This window comes from Panthera tigris, chromosome A1 (assembly GCF_018350195.1).
Source record: "Panthera tigris isolate Pti1 chromosome A1, P.tigris_Pti1_mat1.1, whole genome shotgun sequence".
In the NCBI taxonomy this organism is placed as follows: Eukaryota; Metazoa; Chordata; class Mammalia; order Carnivora; family Felidae; genus Panthera; species Panthera tigris.
Window position 1 is genome coordinate 291726 of NC_056660.1, and position 19790 is coordinate 311515.

General features: G+C 45.4%; 1 protein-coding gene across 1 annotated transcript in view; it reads left to right on the top strand.

Moving 5' to 3' along the window:
- The first annotated feature begins 13343 nt into the window (after nucleotides 1-13343).
- ATP12A (ATPase H+/K+ transporting non-gastric alpha2 subunit) overlaps nucleotides 13344-19790 on the top strand; it is a 28884-nt gene continuing 22437 nt past the window's right edge. The window contains exons 1-3 of the mRNA XM_042985700.1: nucleotides 13344-13377; nucleotides 14045-14203; nucleotides 17775-17834. Coding sequence (XP_042841634.1) covers nucleotides 13369-13377; nucleotides 14045-14203; nucleotides 17775-17834 — 228 coding nt within the window. The 5' untranslated portion in view covers nucleotides 13344-13368. The remainder of the gene's footprint in view (nucleotides 13378-14044; nucleotides 14204-17774; nucleotides 17835-19790) is intronic.

Consider the following 19790-nt stretch of genomic DNA (forward strand, 5'->3'; position numbering starts at 1 on the left):
TGGAATACTACTTGGCAATGAGAAAGAATGAAATCATGCCATTTGCAGCAACGTGGATGGAACCTGAAGATATTATGCTGAGTGAAATAAGCCAGTCAGAGAAAGACAAATATATGTTTTCACTCATATGTGGATCTTGAGAAACTTAACAGAAGACCATGGGGGAAGTATAGGGGGAAAAATAGTTACAAACAGAGAGGGAGGGAGGCAAACTGTAAGAGATTCTTAAATACAGAGAACAAACTGAGGGTGGATGGGGGGAGTGGGGGAGAGGGGAAAAATGGGTGATGGGCATTGAGGAGGGCATTTGTTGGGATGAGCACTGGGTGTTATTTGCAAGCCAATCTGACAATAAATTATATTCTTAAAAAAAATTTTTAAATAAACGTCCCCCCCCCAAAAAAAAAATTCCCATGGTTAAAAATCTGATGAGAAGTGGGGCATCTGAGTGGCTCAGTCAGTTAAGTGTCCAACTCTTGATTTCGGCTCAGGTCACGTTCTCATGATTCATGAGTTGGAGCTCCACATAGGGCTCTGCACTGACAGTGTGTAGCTTGCTTAGGATTCTCACTCTTCTCTGCCCCTCCCTTGCTCTTGCTCTCCTCTCTCAAATAAACTTAAAAAAAAAATCTGATGAGAAGTTATTATGACAGTTGACAAAGGAACTACATCAGCAGTCTATATTTAAAAAGCCTTCCTCCTTGCAGTTTTCTTCAGTGTCCCTGGGCAATGTTTTGGTTATCTCCTGGAGCATTTACATTTCAAAGACACGATGATAAGATTTACAACATCAAGAAACAGAGAAGGAATGCAAGTTTTCTCCTAGGAGTTTTGGGGTAACTGCCATTTAAATTTTTCTTCTTAATAGGGGCCAGAAGACCTGGGGTATTTTATCTGTTTTCTCATCAAGTACCATAACATCCTCCTCTTCATTTTTATCACTTTCTCAGAGATTCCATCTCTTAGCGTCCTAACCAGGCTTTGTCGCATGTACCCAGATCTTCATCTGAGGAATCCTAGGCCCTCCTAGCTTTGTAGAACACATGCCCATGCCTCTAACTTCTTATCCTGCTCTCCCACCTGTCTGTAGCCCTGAAGTTCTAAGAGTATTGGACACTCACGCATCCTTCTCTAATCTCATCTGTTCTAATTTTCTATTTTGAGCTCCAGCCTCTAGTTGGGCATCAATGGCCACCAAACTGTCCATAGTAGAGACCAGCCCACAGCAGCAACTATGAGCTGCCTTTCTCTTCTGCATTTTCCAGGTGTCCCCATACTCACACAGCGGTCCACAAGCATCTGACATCCGGCCACCCCTCCCTGCACAGAGACCCATGTTCAACTTGGGATTTCCCCACAGATGCCTCATTCCTAAGGCTCATTTCTTCAGGCTCTGGCTGGTTGACCAATTGTTGGGTTGCAACATTTCAGAGTTTCCTGAGTATAATCTGAAACTGGTCCCTATATGCAGAGGACAAGGAGAGACCAAAGAAAGAGGAAGCCACTCCAGGTTGATAAGTGGCAGTTTTAATAAGTAAAGGGAACTTGTATGTGAGGTTTATCTTGGGTGGAAGCAAGATGAGTGGATCCCCACCCCCACCTGCCAAATCCTAAAAGTTTATAAAGAGGCCTAACTGGGTTCAGTCACGTATTACAGTTCAGGTCTTTTTGGCAATACATCACATCTCAATGCTATGTCCTTGGAACAGCCTCTGGGATCAGGAAAGACAAGTGGAACCCACATTCCAAGGACAGGGGTGGGGTGGGTTAGGAGCCTCTGAGTGTCCAGATTCAGCTCACAGGTGAACCAGCAGTCATGTCTTTTGGATGACCTACCCCACCACCCTCTGAGAGAGGTTAATGGGGTCCTAGGACCTTCCAGATGCTAATAGCGTGGCAACTCTCCAACAATGAAAAGATCAGAGTATAAAGTTTTTTTGAATGTATTTGTCCTTATGACCATGTTGCAGAACTAAGTCTCCATGGCACACATTTGGGAACAACTAATAAGATAAATAGAATCCTCAAGAAATCACCTTTCTGTGTTTCCCCTTCTCATGCATTACTAATCATAGCTGAATAATCTAATTCTATGTAGCTAAGACAAAAGAAGCCAAGAAAACAAGGGTATTTGGGCGGCTATTTGGATCTTTTCAGTTCCAAATCTAGGTTATCCTGTGAACTGCACACTTGATGTCTAATGCTGTTCAAACCCACCAATAAGTTGCTTGGATGCTCCATTTCTTTTTATTTTGTAGAAACAGTTTATATGCTGCATTTGAAAACAGAACTTATAACCAATATGAGATTTAGCAGAAATAGCTTGACTTCTCTGAGTTCTTAGGAAAACTAAGAATTCAGATCACTTCATTGCAGCCTCTCAAATATTTCACAGCCAGAGCCTCTGCTCCATGCTTCTCTCATATTGTTCATTGTCTGCCTCCCCACTGCTAACCAGACACCCCAAGGTTAATAAAATGTCTTCAGGGGCGCCTGGGTGGCTCAGTCGGTTGAGCGTCCGACTTCGGCTCAGGTCATGATCTCACAGTCCGTGGGTTCGAGCCCCGCATCGGGCTCTGTGCTGACCGCTCAGAGCCTGGAGCCTGTTTCGGATTCTGTGTCTCCCTCTCTCTCTGCCCCTCCCCCACTTGCACTCTGTCTCTCTCTGTCTCAAAAATAAATAAACATTTAAAAAAAAAATGTCTTCAGAACTAATCACAAGGAAATCTGGTTCTAAAATAGTGCTTATGAAAATGGAGCATTTGATGCTAATATCCAGTTATGAGAATATCAATAGATTTTTTTAAATATAAACCACATCCTAAAAGGTGGTCAATCATATAGGTCTCCTTTAGGTTGCTGACGAATGACAGAAAACTGCCTTTGGCATCTGATTTCCTTTTTAGATGTTAGAAGCTCTCTGTATGGTTTGCTGGGCTGATGAGCTTAGAGAGCTTGCATTAGTTTCTATTAGCTCAGGATTCTCCAGAGACACAGAACCCATAGAATATTTAAATATAGAGAGATTTATTTTTCAAGAATTAGCTCACAAAGTTGTTGGGGCTGGCAAGGCCAAGGTCTACAAAGCAGGCCAGCAGGCTGGAGTCCCAGGGAAGACTTGATACTGCAGCTTGAGTCGAAAGAGGTCTAGAGACAGAATTCCCTCTTCCTTGGGGGACCTCAGTCTGTTTTCTCTTAAGTCCTTCAACTGATGGGATGAGGCTCACCCACATTATGGAAGGTAATCTACTTTATTCAAAGTCTACTGATTTAACTGTTAATCATGTTGAAAAACAATGCTTTCACAGCAACATCTAGACTAGCATTTGACCAAAAACTGGATGGTACGGCCTAGCCAAGTTGACACAGAAAGTTAACCATCATAGACCTTTAGTCAAAATTTTCTTTTTTAAAGTTTACTTATTTATTTCGAGAGAGAGAAGAGTGTGCATGAGCAGAGGAGGGTCAGAGAGAGAGGGAGAGAGAGAATCCCAAGCAGGATCCACACTGCCAGTGCAGAGCCCGACATGGGGCTTGAACTCACTCATGTGAGATCATGACCTAAGTTGAAGTCAAGAGCCAGATGCTTAACTGACTGAGCCACCCACCAGCCTTACTCAGAATTCTCTAAGAGCTGAAAGGTTGCATCAGAAGCAAGATGAAATTATTGAACTGAGACCAGCTTTTTTTTGCTTCTGTGTGGCATGTCTTTCATTGATTGCTGAAGTGGAGTTGAGGAGGGGTGCCCCTGGCAAAAGATCGGGTTCACAACCAGTGTCAGCCCAGACCCTTGGGAAGGTGGAGGGTCCAGGACAGCCCAAGGCCTGGCTTCTCCAGTCTAAAGCCAACTCAGCTCATATTTCCTGGCCATGTAGGGAGGGAAAGAAGTAAAAGAAAGGTGTCGTTAAGTTGCCACACAGGTGCTGATAAGCTTCCATAGGCATTCCGAGAAGAGGTGGTTAGTATATGAGATTCAAACAGCCTGTAATCACCTAGACTAGTAGGATTTCCATTCACTTGCTCACCATGGGAACAATATGATTCTTACTGCAGATGAACCATCTCTCACACACTCGTGATGGCATCAAAACCAAATGACCCATCACACAGGAGTGGAGAACAACCGACAAAGCCTAGCATTTGCTGAACTGAACTGGAAAATCTCCCAAGGAGATCACAGTTGTTCGTGTCCTAGACTGTGTCTCTGGGAATTAGAAATTGGCATTATGAGGGGCACCCGGGTGGCTCAGTTGGTTGAGCATACAACTTTGGCTCAGGTCATGATCTCACAGTTCACGGGTTTGAGCCCTGCATTGGGCTCTGTGCTGACAGCTCAGAGCCTGGAGCCTATTTCAGATTCTGTATATCCCTCTCTCTCTGCCTGTCTCTGTCTCTATCTCTCTCTCTCTCTCTCTCTTTCTCACTCTATCAAAAGCAAACATTAAAAAAATTAAAATAAAAAAAGAAATTGGCATTATTCTGTAAACGGTGTTCTGTCAGCCTTCAATCCTCTCTGCTGATTCAGAACCCCAGCATCTACAAAGGTTCTCCAGCAACCCTGGCATGCCGGGAGAGGTCTCCATTCCTTCCTCCCTCTGCTCCAGCCCTGTCACACTCCACTGCTAACTCCCTGTCCACCAGACACCAAGGATCATCACCACTTCCTGCAAATTCCTGCTGAACCTCAGTTTTCATGAGGCATGGCCACTGTCAATGCACAGAACTTATAGGTGCCAAACCCAAGCTTTGGAGGTGTGGGGGACAGACTTCTGAGCTTTTATTCTCAGTCCTCTCTCTTCCTTGAGCCAGAGGTACATCCATAAACTGGGCCAAAGACAAACTGGAATGACAACACATTGCACGGCTCTTCCAATGACTAGCGTTTTTGTACTGGACCAACCTATGCATACCTCATTCTTTCTTCCCTGCAAGGAGATGTCTCCACCCAACCTCCTTACTTTTGGTCTGCCCCACAAGTTAACCAGACATGCCCAGGCAGGTCCTACTGTTGGACACAATTTAGGCTCAAGCTGGATTGCGATGTGTTCTCTTCCCCTTGTGTAAACACATGCACATATCAGTTACCTATAAAAATATAGAAATAATTAGAAATGTTGTTGCTTTGAGGTCATGACATTCAATAAGTTGTTTGTAGAATGAATCTAAAACCTTTTCATGAAAAGCTGTATTTGGATGTCAATATTTACAGGTTACTTGAAGCCAGCACATGGCTGAGACACTCAACTTGCTGTTGGTGAATGTGTACTTCAGGCTGTCTGCTTTGGAGTATAACTGGCCTGTGCTTACTCACACACACTCCCACATCCCCTTCTTCCTGGGAACAAGAGCGGCCTTTTTCCAGGGAGTTGCTACGAGACATTTGCCCTTTAGTCTACAGATCTGAGCCACAAGAGCAAAGCACCCATTTAATTACATGCAATAAAACTACCACATAAGTATGTACAAAGGCAAGATAAAGGTTCTTAGACCATAAAGTGTTAGAGTCAGAAGGGATCTTAAAGAGCATCTAGTCCAGGGCCCTTGACCTTGGCTACACATTAGAACCACCTGGGGATGCAGCTCACACCAGGCAACTAGAGTCACTCTCTGCAGGTCCAGGCACAGGTATGCACAGGCTGAGGGCCAATGACCTGGTCCAATGGTTCTCAAGCCCACTCATTCATAAGAATTACCTGGGGAGCCTTATAAAAATAAACTTCTGGGACCTATCCCATACTTATTTCGGTGTGGGGTTTTTAAAGCTTCCAAGAGATTCTGTGATCAGTCAGGTTTGGGAACCATTGATCTACCCAGCTCTAACACTGTCCTGAGGCCACAGATATGTTAAGTGTCTTGCCGTAGCAAATATGGTCAGCAGATAAGAAAGCCAGGACTAGAATACCGTTGTACAGGTTCTCAATTCAGCATCATTTATGAAGTAATTATTGAGTCTTTCTGTCTCTCAAGCTGGAAAGAAATATCTACTTTTACATTTTAGGTTTCACAAAAAAATTTGAACAATGTTTTGTCTTTTTCTATTTCATCAAAAGCTCCTCACATCTAGAAAATCCAACTGCAAAATGAGTTTTTTTCAGTAGTTTATAAGATACTTTCCTAATTGCAAAAGTCAATCATTAAAATCAAAGGTTATGAAGGGAGATTGTGAAATCTCCTTTTAAAATGATATTTTAAAAATATTCTTTCATTTCTCCAAGAGAATTTAGATGTGGAGGCAACTAGTACATGCCAATCACCATGGCTGTGTCCCTGAGAGACTTAAGCAGCAAAGAGCATAGTCCTTTGATGGGGAGACAAGCAAATGAAAAGAAGCAATCAGGGACTATGAATGCATTAGTCCTCTGGAGCAGGTAGAGTGTGAGGTGAGCTGTTACTCAGAGAATGACTCACGGAAGAAGCAAATCTTGAGAAGTAAAACATGATGTTTCCAAATCCAATCCAGCCCTAGGAGTCGGGAAACATTCACCATTTGTTTTTTCTCATAATCTCGTGGTTTGTTGTTTCTTTGTGCTAATTACCATTGGAGTTTTTTTGTTGTTGCTTCTTTTCTTTCACTGGCAGGTTTTGTTTTGTTTTGGTTTGGTTTGGTTTGGTTTTCTGGTTTGTTTGGGATTTGTCTTTTGTCTTTTACTAAAGTCGTCCTTTGCTCAGTCAGAAATGAACTGGCACACAACTGCAAAGCCTGCGGGTGTTCTATAAATTCTTGGTGCCTGAGTGATGCCAGGTGGCCTTGATAGAGATGGTCTCACACAGGTATCAGGAGCCCAGTGTGTCTTTTTGGAATGTGCTCCCCCTGCTGGTCACCACCAAAAGTGAAAATTGGTTTTGAGAAGGTGCTGAATTCCTACAGGGTCCTTTCAGACCCAAGAATGGGACCTCTGCAGAGTGGTAAGAATTTTCTGGCTGAAAAGATATCTGATTAAAGAAAAAAACCATCTTACCTCCACACTCATGCAGGTTGACTGTCTTAAAGCGAATCTGGTTCATCTAGGCACTTGGGAGGGACTGGCAAAAAGAGAAAATCTGAATCTGTTTTTATTTTCACGTTTGCCCTAGCAATAAGACAAGTAGAACTTAGGCCAATGTCCCCAAATGTGCCCACTGACAAGCAATAAAGGATTGACCCCCAATCCATCTAGAGGGTATAGTGTTGCCAGCAAATAGCAAATAACGATATCCAGGAATAGGGTTGCCAGAAAATAACAAATAACAATATCAAGTTAAATTTTCATTTCAGCTAAATAACGTGTGTGTGTGTGTGTGTGTGTGTGTGTGTGTGTGTGTATAATATTTAGTGGGTGTGTCCTATGCAACATTTAAGACATACGAAAACATTATTCATTGTTTATCTGAAATGCAACACTAATGGCAGCCTTGTGCTTTATCTGGCAACTCTAAGCAGGAAGAAAAAGTAAGAGGAGAAACATCAGTCTGTTAGATAATACTGCCCAGATGTAGTAGTGACTGGAAGCTGGGGACTGTTGAGCCATTAGACAGGACATGATAACCAGCCCCACCAAGACCCATCTAACTTAATTTTCTCTCCCTATAGCTGGAGACAGTTAGACCCTGCACTATTGTAACTGTCAATTAACTAAATGTAGTTTGTCCTGTTTTTCTGACTCTGCCTGTTTCCTAGAGTGTAATCATGCTGGTCTCGTGTTAATTAACACATATTGCATTTCGGCAGCCAGTGGCTTTATTTCCTAAGGGGACACTTTGACAGCCACAATAAGATTGCCTATAAATGTACTAAGTGTTTTCTTTTGCCTTTCCTACCTCTGGCCTCCCCCAGCATCCAGATGCACTTTACAGAGCAGGTCTGACCCTTTGCTGTCTCCCCTGTGTGATGGCAGATAGAATTTCAGAATCTCCACTGCCAACTTACCTCTTAAGGGGACTTCCTGGCAGAATTTGCAGGCAAGCATCTGCCAGTTTTCTCCTGATTGTCCCTTGAAAGCAGTTTCTCATTTCCTCTACTCATTTTTTTATTTCCTTGGATGTCTATGCAGAATGCCTAAAGTATCTAGGCATGCTTTGAACTCTTCACTGGGTTGTGGCATTGGCCACTCTTGTGCACCTTTCTGGATCAGCAAGAGCTAAGTTGGTCCTGCTGTGAATGAGACCAGGAATTCAGGCCGTGTTCCTTTTCTTTTCTTCTCCATTTGCTTCTTCAGTGAATTTTTGTTATTTTGAAGTGCTGAATCCCAGAACAGATTTGTTCTGAGAGTTAGACATGCTGACTTAAGATGCTGGCTTATCATAGACAATTTATATAAAGTATATGAGAGAGAAAGAGAGAGACAACCAAGTAAGGAAGTGTTTGTAATCTGTGCCCGGTTTACATCAAACACTGACCCCATAAGGACAAGGTCATCTCATGCACCCAAACACCAAAACTGGCATCTGACAAGGGACAGATCAAACATGGAAGTTGGAGGAGATCAACACAGTTGTATTAACTTTATGGAAAAAAGGTCAAACTCTACATTTTACTTTTTTTTATGAACGTAGATCTTCATAAATAATGGAGCACCTCATCACTATTAGTAAATTAAAACTGATCTTTGTGGATGAGACAGACTGTGTCTCCTATGATGCCCCTTAATCCCATAGATCCCCTTTTCCAGCCCTTAGAACAGCTCAGTTAACCATGGAAGCACAGGATAAATATAAATTTGTTGAGGCATGGAAAGGGGAGAGTCCCATAAGCTTCCCTAACTGGGATTGCGTAACTACCATTTGCTCTCTCCCTGGTTTCATTCCAAAGACTCTCGACAGAACAAATAAATTTTGCCTAAAATAACAGTTGCTTGGAGACTTGACATGCTCAGGGCATCTGAGTGCTAAAGCACATTTGACAAAAGCCGCAAGACACCTTGTTTAGGACCTGTTCACTGATAGGAAACTCGAATAAAGAGAACTGGGTTCAAGACTCATGTTGGGACAGTTGCAAGCCCAGTAACTTCAGAGTTAGGAGGGCTCTCCGTGTTTGTTCTAGAACCACTCATCTTTCTCAAAATGTGGTTTCCATTAGGCTACTCTCATCCTCGAGCATTCCCTAAGGCATAATGATAAAGCCCAGCCCCTGCACAGTCCCATCTTAACAGCCAGACCTCCTGCTACTCCCTGAGAGAACCTGTCTGCTCTGGCTACCATTCTCTCACTGGAATGCTACCATTTTCATTCCCACCCCTTCGGTCATTGCAGGAGTGATTACCTTCCTCTTTCTTCCTCTCCCACAGCACTCATCACCCTCCTCCCTAGTTGTCTCAGATTACACGGCCTTCAAAATCCACTTGCCCCCCCCCTTCAAGAGCACCCATCATTCCACTGCCTAGAGCTCACTGCTTCCTTGGTTCCCCTCTGGAATTCTGCTGTCTGCCCACTGACTCAGTACTGGACCACTGCTGCCTTTGACATGTCTTTATATTAATATTCTAACCTGGAGTGATGTATCTTACCTCCTCAACCAGGTCAAAATCTCTTTCAAAAGAAGGACCTGTCATGGCACTACACACACATGACTGGCCTCCAGTAAATATTTCAGGAATAAACAATTATTGGAGTATCTGCTTTTGGCTCCCTAACTCTGAAGAGTATGGAAGCTGGTAACAAAGAGAGTATCACCCCAGTCACAGAAGAGGCGAATTCCTGCAAAATTAACCAAGCGCCTTTCTATGAATAATATCCTTCACGTCATATGTGCTATGTGTCTTATATGTTACACACATATATATGGTTAAATTCCATGAGAAAGGTGAAGATGATTCAAATGGGAAAAATGTTTCACCCTAAGATTCAAAAACAAATTTAAGAACTTCAGAAGGCAGTCAATTTTTTTCAATCACCTATTAAAAGGAAAATGGTGATTTTTTTGAAAAAGGATCTTAGTACCCAAAATAAGTCACAGACAATAAACCCAAGTAACCTAATATTTTAGGGAGCTATATTCACAAGGGGGAAAAAACATGCCCTGTGGCATGCCCCCATGGCCCCACCTAAGGCCCCTGCAAGCCTTTTACCTACTTCTAAAATCACCCCATCCACTCCAGTCATGGTCTTTAATAGCCTCAGGCAGGGCCATTATCATGGTATTGGTGCTTATTTCCGAAAGCAGGTTTCCTTTCTGCAGGTTGTTCAGATGCCAACCTCAGAGTTTCTTATACATGAAGAAATGAGGAAGCAGTGTAGCGGTGTGCTTGCCTCCGGTTTTGTTTTGGTTTTGGTTTTTCATTTTGACTCTAATCCAGACACCCTCATCCGTGCAGAAATGCAGCCTAGTCATAGCCTGGCACGATGAGTGGACACAGGTGTGTGGGGACTGCCTGTGTGCGTGGGACTGGAATCCAGGGAGAGGAAGAAAACAGTGGGCAGCAGTGGCACTGGCTGGTCCTGATGTGAGGCAGGAAGTGAACCTTCCTCTTCCCATTAGCACCTGGATCCCCTTTTCTTCTGTTGAATCTTCACACTCACACTGCCTGGAGCCAGCTGGCAGATGTCCCTTTACCCAGGATTCTGCAGCAGGAGGGGGGGCCTTCAGGGTAACAAACGTGATCCAGTAACACAAGGTCCAAACTCTGCCACTCTTTCAGCCTCCCTCCTACCTTTCACAGAGAGTGAAAAGGGACAGAAAAAAAAAAACTGAATAATTAATTCTAAGAAATAAAAATCTTGGGGTACCTGGGTGGCTCAGTTGGTTAAGTGTCCGACTCCAGCTCAGGTCATGATCTTACAGTTTGTGGATTCGAGCCCCGCATCGGGCTCTGTGCTGACAGCTCAGAGCCTGAAGCCTGCTTGGGATTCTGTGTCTCCCTCACTCTCTCTCTCTGTCCCTCTCCCACTCAGGTTCTCTCTCTCTCTCTCTCTCTCTCAAAATAAATAAACATTGAAAATTTTTAATTAAAAAAATTTAAAAATCTTGCCATCTCCTTCATCTTACCTTTAAGCTCTTAAAGTGCTTAGAATCAATGCAATTCACTGCTAAATTATTTTCTGCTTGGGTCTTTTACTATTGTCTGTTCATTAATTTTGCCTCTCCAACTCAAGTGTAACTTTCCTGAGGGCAGAGAATGACACATTTTAGTACCATTTCTCACCACTCCCCCCCACCGCATGTCTGTTATAGTTTCACATAAATTAAGTGCATTAATTGATTAAAATGAGCTAGGAGTAACTGCATATATTATGACAGCCTATCCCAAATATGTAATATTTATCAATGAGGACAGTCCTAAAAGAGCTTCTTGGCATGGATAGGCTTCCTTTGACAGACAGGAAAACCCAGCCTCAAGCAGAAGTTGCGACCGTAATATTTAGGCTGAGAAGGTGTCTTAAGTTGAACCCTGGCCTTTAGGGCCAACTCAAGAGAGGTCATTAGAATTGGGTGGAGTTCAGGGTACGTTGCCCAGAATAGGATGCGTGATAGTCCCCGGGGCCAGAAAGAGGGGAGTCTGTGTTTCTGAGGGGAAATCCAGACTACGGTTCTATCAGGTGAGGACTACTCCAGGTGCCTGCCTCCCAGACGGACATTCTCCTCAAGAAATAATGGGATGTGTGGACTCTGGGGAGCAGCAGAGCAGCAACAAGGCAGGGTGTGTGTGTGGAGTAGCCCTATTTGTCCTTTTTGGTAGAAGTCACACTCTAGGATACCTGATGGCATCAGAGTGTCACATGGGTCACAGCAGCAGTGGCTGAGACTGGCAGAAGCCAGGAACTCTGCAGGACCAGAGAGGTGCCAGAGAATCTGACAACGTTCTTTTTTGTCCAGTTTAGTAGTAACTAACACTCTCCCAAAATTGACACCAACAAGAGTAAACAGCAACCTTCTCTAGGAGGAATTGTCACAATTTGCTGATTTCTAAATCGATGCCATCACCTCTCTCTTAGCCTATTCCTCTCCTTACATCCCTCTCTCTATCCCCCTAATCAAGTCAGAGTGAATCTGCATTTGCTTTGGAAGCTTGGATCACACTTGAGTTCAGGGGCATTTCTCCAGGCATCCTGCTTCTCTATTCTGTATCTGTCCAAGAAGGTAGAGCAGGGGCTGGAAGAGGTGACGGTGAGCCAGCAGCCACTTGGCCCGCAAAGTCCCTTTTCTTGCATTCCCAGCAAACAGTGGGAATGTCAGCTGCACGAAAATTTTGCTTCGCCTTAGCCCTGTCTTCTAATTTTTCCTTTGAAGAACATTCTCCATGAGAGAAGGAAAGAGGGACACCGTACAGACCTACTGCAGGGGGCCACTGTTGCTTGAGTTTGGACTAGAATTTAATATCCCCTCCAACTTGAAAGAACCCGAAATGTGTATGTGCGAACCAGGTGTCACCCGGGATTTTCCTGTCCCTTACCATTTAGTTAAGGAGTGACTCATTGGTGTTGCCCAGCTCCACAGGGGTGTGTTGGGGGAGGGCGTCGGACTTCAAAGTCTGCCATTTTGGAAAGAAAATAAGAAAGGAAGGGGGGTGGGGAGGAAGGCAGGCAGCAAGGAAGGGACTTGCGTGTGTAGCTTTGGCGGCAGGGGGAGACGTCTGTGCCAGTAAGGGGGTGGGGGTGTCTGTCCGGCCTCAGCCCGCAGCTTCAGTTCTGCCCACGGGGCACAGCCAAGTCCCGGAGTCTCCCGGCTGCGCGGCTTCCTCCCATCTGTCCTCTCCACTTCCTGCCTCCACATTGTTTCAGAACTCCAACTTCTTCCCCGGATCCCCGAAGTCATTCAGCTACGCCTCACAGCTCTCTCGGTTATTCCCAAATTCACCCTGACAGCCACATTCGCCTGTGGAAATCCATTCTCCGGTAATAAGTCGCCTCGTGTGGCCAGACCTTCGAGAGCAGTTGCCGCCAGGAACTGCAATTCCCCCGTCTGCTTACATACTTTTACCAATTCCTTTGTTGGCAAGCAAATTTTAGAAGCAGAGCGGGCGAGGGTTTCCACCCCAGCTTGGACGAGGCCTCGTGAGCGTCCGGAGCTCGCTCGGCGGCGGGCCGACGGCGCTGCCCTTCAGGACCCCGCGCACCGGGCCGGGGCCCGCACCGCGCCCGGCTCCCGGGATAGAGGTCCCGTCGTGGTTTTCCGCGCCGGGGCCCGCGCCTGCGGCTTTCCCGCCTCCCGGGGCGTCCCGGGGCTGGCGCGTGGGCGGGGCGGGCGGCATTTAAGGCGGGCACCGCCTCCCGGCGGCAGCGGCTGGCGCTCGGCCGCGGGAGGTGCGCCTCGGGACCGCGCCGCCGCCGCCAGAGCCCGACGGGACCCCCGCCCTGCGCGCGCCGCCCGACGGGACCCCCCGCGCTGCGCGCGCCGCCGCCGCCGCCAGAGCCCAGACCCCGCGCCCGCCCGCAGGCGGCGCCACTAGCGGCGCCATGGTCAAGGTGCGTGCGGCCCCCGGCGTCCGCCCGAGACCAGTGCGGACGGGTGGAAGGCGAGGAGAAAGAGGGAGGGCGGGTCGTCTTTATTCTGCCTTCCTTCTGGCCTCTGCGCGGCCCCTCTCCCCTCCTGCGGCTAGCCGGGGTGAAGACCCAAATCCAAACCTCGGGGGAAGGGGCCCCAGGGGCCCCCGGGCCGGCTCCGATTCGGAAGGTGGAGCGGGGCGGGGGGTTAAGACCGCCCTGCCCGCGACTGAGGTTCACGAGCTCAGTGGGCACGCCGCACCCGAGAAGCGGGACTGACGGCCGGTGTGTCCTGTGGGGAGCAAGATACTAGGGCGCCCCTGGGGCTTCTTGGAGGGGTCATGTCTCCAGCTGGGGGAAGTAACTTCCCACCTTCCCCACCCCCAAGAGGGGTACCCTGAGGAGATGCTGGCAGGGCTGTGTGGCCTAGCCTTCCCTCTACACTGGAGGAGAGGAAAAGAAGGGGGTCCAGGAGTTGCTATTTGAAGGTGGGGGAGAGAGAACCTCTCCACAGTCTCGCCAGAGGAGAGAGTGAAAGGTGCGAGGGAGGCTCCCTTCCCTGCCGGTCCCTGACCCACAGGGAGAAGAGCTTGACGCCTCTTCAGAAAACCCATCTCGGACCAATATGGCACCTCTGCTTTCCTTTCAGAAAACACTAGAAATTTACTCTGTGGAGCTCAGTGGAACGAAAGACATTGACCAAACAGACAAAGGGGATGATGGCAAGGAGAAGTACAGAGGCCTGAAGAACTGCTTTGAACCCAAAAAGAATCACCAGAAAGAGGAGCTTAAGAAAGAACTGGATCTGGTCAGTTGATTTGGTCCTTAAGCCAAATGGGTCCACTGAGTACTGCCCTTCCCCCAGAGAACTTGCCCCTATAACCTGCCTCTTACAAAAGAAAGATCAGTCTCGACGATTTGAAAATCTCCCTCCCCGCTCCGCCATGAGATTTGTTTCCTTGTTTAAAATAAATGGCGTGATAATATCTACCCAGGGGTAGGTCCTGTGCAGGATTCCTGTATTCTGGTTGTAGGCACTCTGAGGGAAGAGCCTCTGATTCCAGTCCCCACAGGCACAGCCCAGACCTCTTTCCTTCCCGGCTGTTTCATTGAGACATAGGTGACCGATTGCCAGTTTTCAGCTGGTAAGGTAAAACTGTTGGAGCTGGAACCATGCAGGAGAAAAACCAAAACCACGAAACCTTGCTAGGTTTCTGGCTGTGTATGCCCCATGAGAAAGAATAATTTCACTGGTAAGAATATTGGGCTTGGATTCAGAGAACCTTAGGCTCAATTTAGTTCCACTTCACTGATTGATAACTGGGAGCAAACCACCTAGCTTCAGTGAAGCTCCATTTTCTTTGTGGAAAGTGGGAAATAAGCAGTTTGCAGGGGTGAGGGGGAAAAGTGAGAAAAAAGTAAGAATATTGTGTAACTGATGCAATTTGTAGTTTAAAGTGTAATTTATAATTAGCCATTTTGTGATTTATGGAAGCCTGGTATTCCTGTTAAGGAGGAACTTTGGAATTATCAAAGCTGGCCACCATGGGAAAGACCTGCCTCAGAACTGAAATGTGACAGGTTACATCTTAGGAACGTCAAGGCGGAAACTTCCACACCAAGCCCGAAGTTTGCTAGATTGCCCCTGCAGTTCACTGCAGACTTTAAAATTCTGTTATTGTTGGAGCAGATAGTAGTGGTGCAAGTTCATGTGGGCTAGCGAGCCAATTGTTAAATATTCAGGAATTTGGCAAGTCGGTTGACATTGGGTTAGCAGCTTGAAATTTGGCTATGGTGAGAAATCAGGGAATGCTACAAATCAGAGCTTTCAGTTTATTTTTCCTGGCAGGCTCTTAAACATTTAGCAGCACACCACTAGGTATTTACCCATGTATGTTCTGACAGTTAAGAACACAGCCCTGAAACTGGACTGACCCAAATTCAGATCCCAGTTTGATTGACATTCATTTCCTATTTTGAAAAACAGGAATTAAAAATGGTGCCTACCTGTTGAAGTCATTAAGAGGGTTAAATGAAGTAAAGGGGGAGAAAGGCTTAGCACAGCACCAGACGATAGATAGCCATTCTTATTTCCTATGTATCTCTAGGATTTGGGATTGAAGGCAAATCTAGTCTTCCTTGAAATTGCTACTTACAACATGAACGTATGTCCATTATGCCTGTTTACTATGAAGATAATCTCCCTTTTTTTGAGCATTTTGTGAAGATGTATAATATAGGAAAATAATTTTTATGGTGTTAGCCGGTGTTCCCCTGCTTCCCTGCTGAGAGAGGAACATCTTTCTTTCCCAACATTCTCACAAGAATCCTATAATTTCATTTGTGACAGCACACTTGGATGCCCTCTGGCACATTGGTACTTTGACAAGAACTAAAGTATCCCTGGCTTCTGAATAAACAGGCTGATTAATGACCCAAGCCTGAGCCACAGGATGATGCCCTGAGCTATTCTAGTGCCGGCCAGCAGGGTGCACCAGAGGCACCCACCCCTCCTCCTCCTCCTCCCCCGTGCTCTCATCCACAAAGTCAGGGGTAAAGGAAGAGGAAAGGTATTCTGCCTCACACTATATATAGGCTCCTTAAAGTCTGAGTTCCATCCATGTGAACAATGGCTGTAATCACCTGTTACCTCTGTCTGCCCAGAACTTAGCACACTGTGCACAGAACTGTGTCTTAATCCTTTGAATCCCCAGCAATATCTTTCAATTATTAATATGAGTACAACGACTGAATGAGTAAAGCAGAATCTGGCTGAGGAAAGGGCAAAAAAATGTTGTAATTGGAAAATCTAATCTCTTACACAACATGTCACTTTTTTGCATGTACTTAAGAAAAGAGATGGTTCTTTTACCCATCACAGTATAAATCTTTGTTTCAGATGATCAGAGCTTAAAGAATCCTGAGTGCTGCTGCTAAGAATTTACCCAAGGGATACAGGAGTGCTGATGCATAGGGGCACATGTACTCCAATGTTTATAGCAGCACTTTCATCAATAGCCAAATTATGGAAAGAGCCTAAATGTCCATCAACTGACGAATAGATAAAGAACTTGTGGCTTATACATACAATGGAATATTACTTGGCAATGAGAAAGAATGAAATCTGGGCTTTTGTAGCAACGTAGATGGAACTGGGCACTGTTATGCTAAGTGAAATAAGTCAGTCAGAGAAAGAAAGATACCATATGTTTTCACTCATATGCGGATCATGAGAAACTCAACAGAAGACCAGGTTGGGGGAGAAGGGGGAAAGAAAAGTTACAGAGAGGGAAGGAGGCAAACTATAAGAGACTCTTAAATACTGAGAATGAAGTGGATAATGGGCATTGACGAGGGCACCTATTGGGATGAGCACTGGGTGTTGTATGGAAACCAATTTGACAATAAATTTCATATTAAAAAAAAAAAGAATCCTGAGTGCTAGATTTTGTAGGTAGGGTGCAGGAGAGTTACTTAACCCTGGGTTTTCCAAGACAGGAAGAGGCTTCTAATCCTGTAGCCCAGTGGGTCTCAAGGGAAGGGAGAGGAGGAATTTGCTCCCCAGGGGACATTTAGTAAGGTCTGGAGACATTTTTGGTAATCACAACTCCACGGAGGTTGCTAATAGGTGGCATATAGCAGGTGGAAGCCCCCCCACCCCCCCGCAACAAAGAGTTATTGGCCCAAATGTCTGTAACGCCAAGGTTGAGAAACTCTGCTTTAGTCTGATGATTCTATAACAAAATTAGCAAGTGTGGACCATACTGATATTTATTTGCCAGATTGTAAGTCTCAGGACTTCTCTAACAAGTGAACTCCGTGAGTCTCAAGTATTTGATTAAGGAAAGTCTTGCCTCTTCCTACCAGAGACTACCTGCCCAAAGAGGGCTGCACGGGTAATAAGTTGTGAGAATATATCAGATGGGTCAGGTTAGGTATAGCTCATCACCCTCAACTAATCCCAGAACTCAGGTCTGAACTAAGTATCCAGATCACTAGTATCTGGACAACAGAGAGGTATGCTAGAATTTGCATGTGCTGGAGAACAGATTGAGGTGAAATGCATTGCTTTGTTCATAAAAACTAAAGACAGTTATTATGTGGTAAATGGCAAATTAAGCCTGAACTCGAGGGATGGCCAGAAAATCCCCTGGCCAGTGAATCAGAAGAGCAAACCTTTCTTGCAGCGAGACTCTCTTCCCTCACTGCAATAACCACCTGGCACAGAGGGTTTTTTCCTTTTCTCCCTCACTCCTGCCCCCCCCCCCTTCTATCCTCAGTACTACTCTCAGTTTTCAGGGGCTGGTCTAAACTTAGTTTAGCATTTGTGTCTTTTGGAATTATCTAATGCACTCTCTTCTTCTTTTCACGGACTTCAGGATGACCACAAACTCAGCATTAAGGAGTTGGAAAAGAAATATGGTACAAACATCATTACAGTAAGTCATCAGGGGACTGGGGATCAGGAAGACTGGGACGGAACTATACAAAGGACTGTACAAAGCTGTGTGCTTAGGGTGTGTGGAAAAGTGGATGGCATCTTTAGGATGAAGCAGCAACTTTGAGAATGCCATTCACCTACATACCCAGCATGTGAGAGGGGGCTGGTTAACCTGAAGAGCTGGCGGGGCTGAACCACGCCCCAAGTCAAGCCCCTCAGCTGAGCTGGATGCCTGGCTGTAAACAATCTTTTGATTATAACTGCAGGAAAGCTGTGGTATCCCCAGGAAGACTCAGACACGTCTTTATGGTCGTGGTCAGAGGCAGAGATTACTTTTAACCTCCGTGTCCAGGAAGTATAATGGTCTTATCAAAGAGTGGGGAAAACCAGTGTTAAAAAGCAAGCATCCAGAGTGACAGTCTTAGAGCCCTGCTTGTCTGCCTCTTCCTCTGACAAGAGCACACACTGGTGTGCTCCAAGGCATCTAGCAAATTCCCCCATCACAGAAGGACTGCTTCAAATTCAAATTAAATTTCAAAAGTTTTGGTGTCTTGACATCAGGAGATTTGGAAACATCTGTTGAAGGCAACAAAAAGAGCTATGTGCACCGCACAGGACAAGCAGTGAGAGGGGCAGAGGGACAGGTGATCCCTGGTCTCAAGGAGTTAGCAGTCCAGCAAGGGATGCAGATATATAGGGGAGTATCATAACATCCAGTCTGTTCCACTTAGATGGCAAAGATAGGTTTAAACAGTGTGCTGAGTGACCCATTATGACCAGAGGAACCAGGCTCCCGGGATGGAGCAGTGCGTGAATCAGGATATAGGAGGATTCAGGTTTAAGTTAGCAGAGTACCCAGGAGGCTGGAGAGGACAGGGTATGTTTGGAAATCAGTCTGGGGTTTCTGGGAGCTAATGTGTGTGGAAAGGGGAGAAGAGGGATAAAAAATAAGGCTGGGGAGTGGTAATTTGGGTGAAACTATCAAACACTTCCATATTAAACTAAGGAATAAGGACTATATTAGTTGTACTTACACACAATTTCTAAACAGGGAAGTGATTTGAATAAGATTGGTTTTCAAAAAGCAATTCTGGTAGTAGATAGTAAGTGGAAGATATATATAGATATAGATAGGTAGATTCTGGTAGAAGAGAGAGAGAAACAGACAAGCAATTCTGGTGGGAGATATATATAGGTATCGGTAGGTAGGTAGATAGATATTTTTTTTAAGTGGAAGATGGAAAGGTCTAGTAGAATGAGACAATCACTCAGGAATACAAAATGAGGAACCAAAACAGGGCGGTAGCAGTAAGATGGGAAAGGAAGGGGGCAGATTCAAGAGACATTTCAAAGAAATAACTGGTAGAACTTTGCTTTGCTGGAGTTTTTGAACAGATCCCTGATCCCAGTTACCAAGGTAGAGAAGCAGGAGGAGGAGGAGATTTGGTCAAGTGGTGGACAGGGCCATGGCACGGAGCTGGGGGCCGAGAGATTAGAGAAGGCCATAAGAAGGAGAAGGTGGTAAATTTTATTTGAATTATACTACAAGTTGGTGGCTCCAAATCTAGTTATTCAGCAAATACATGAGCCTCTATTACAGAAGAAGCAGTACACCCTATAAAAGACACAAAATGAATAAGGGTAGTCTTTATCCTTTAGGTAGCTTACAACGTATTAGGGAGAAAAAGTAATGACAAGACTTTCTCCACAAAGGATAGTTTGTGGGGGGGAAAAAAAGCCTTATGAATCACAATACACAATTTCAAGGTGGTGGAGGGGCCTGTGTGCACCTGTGGATGGCACGCTTACCAGGAAAGGCTTCTGGCAAGAAGTGACTGCCGATGTGGGCCTCAGGGGTTGGTAGGATTTATAACACTTAAGATGAGCAAGAACTTAGAACTTGGGGTGGATATATAGAAAAGCAGAAAGACACCAGACTTAAGGATGAAAAATT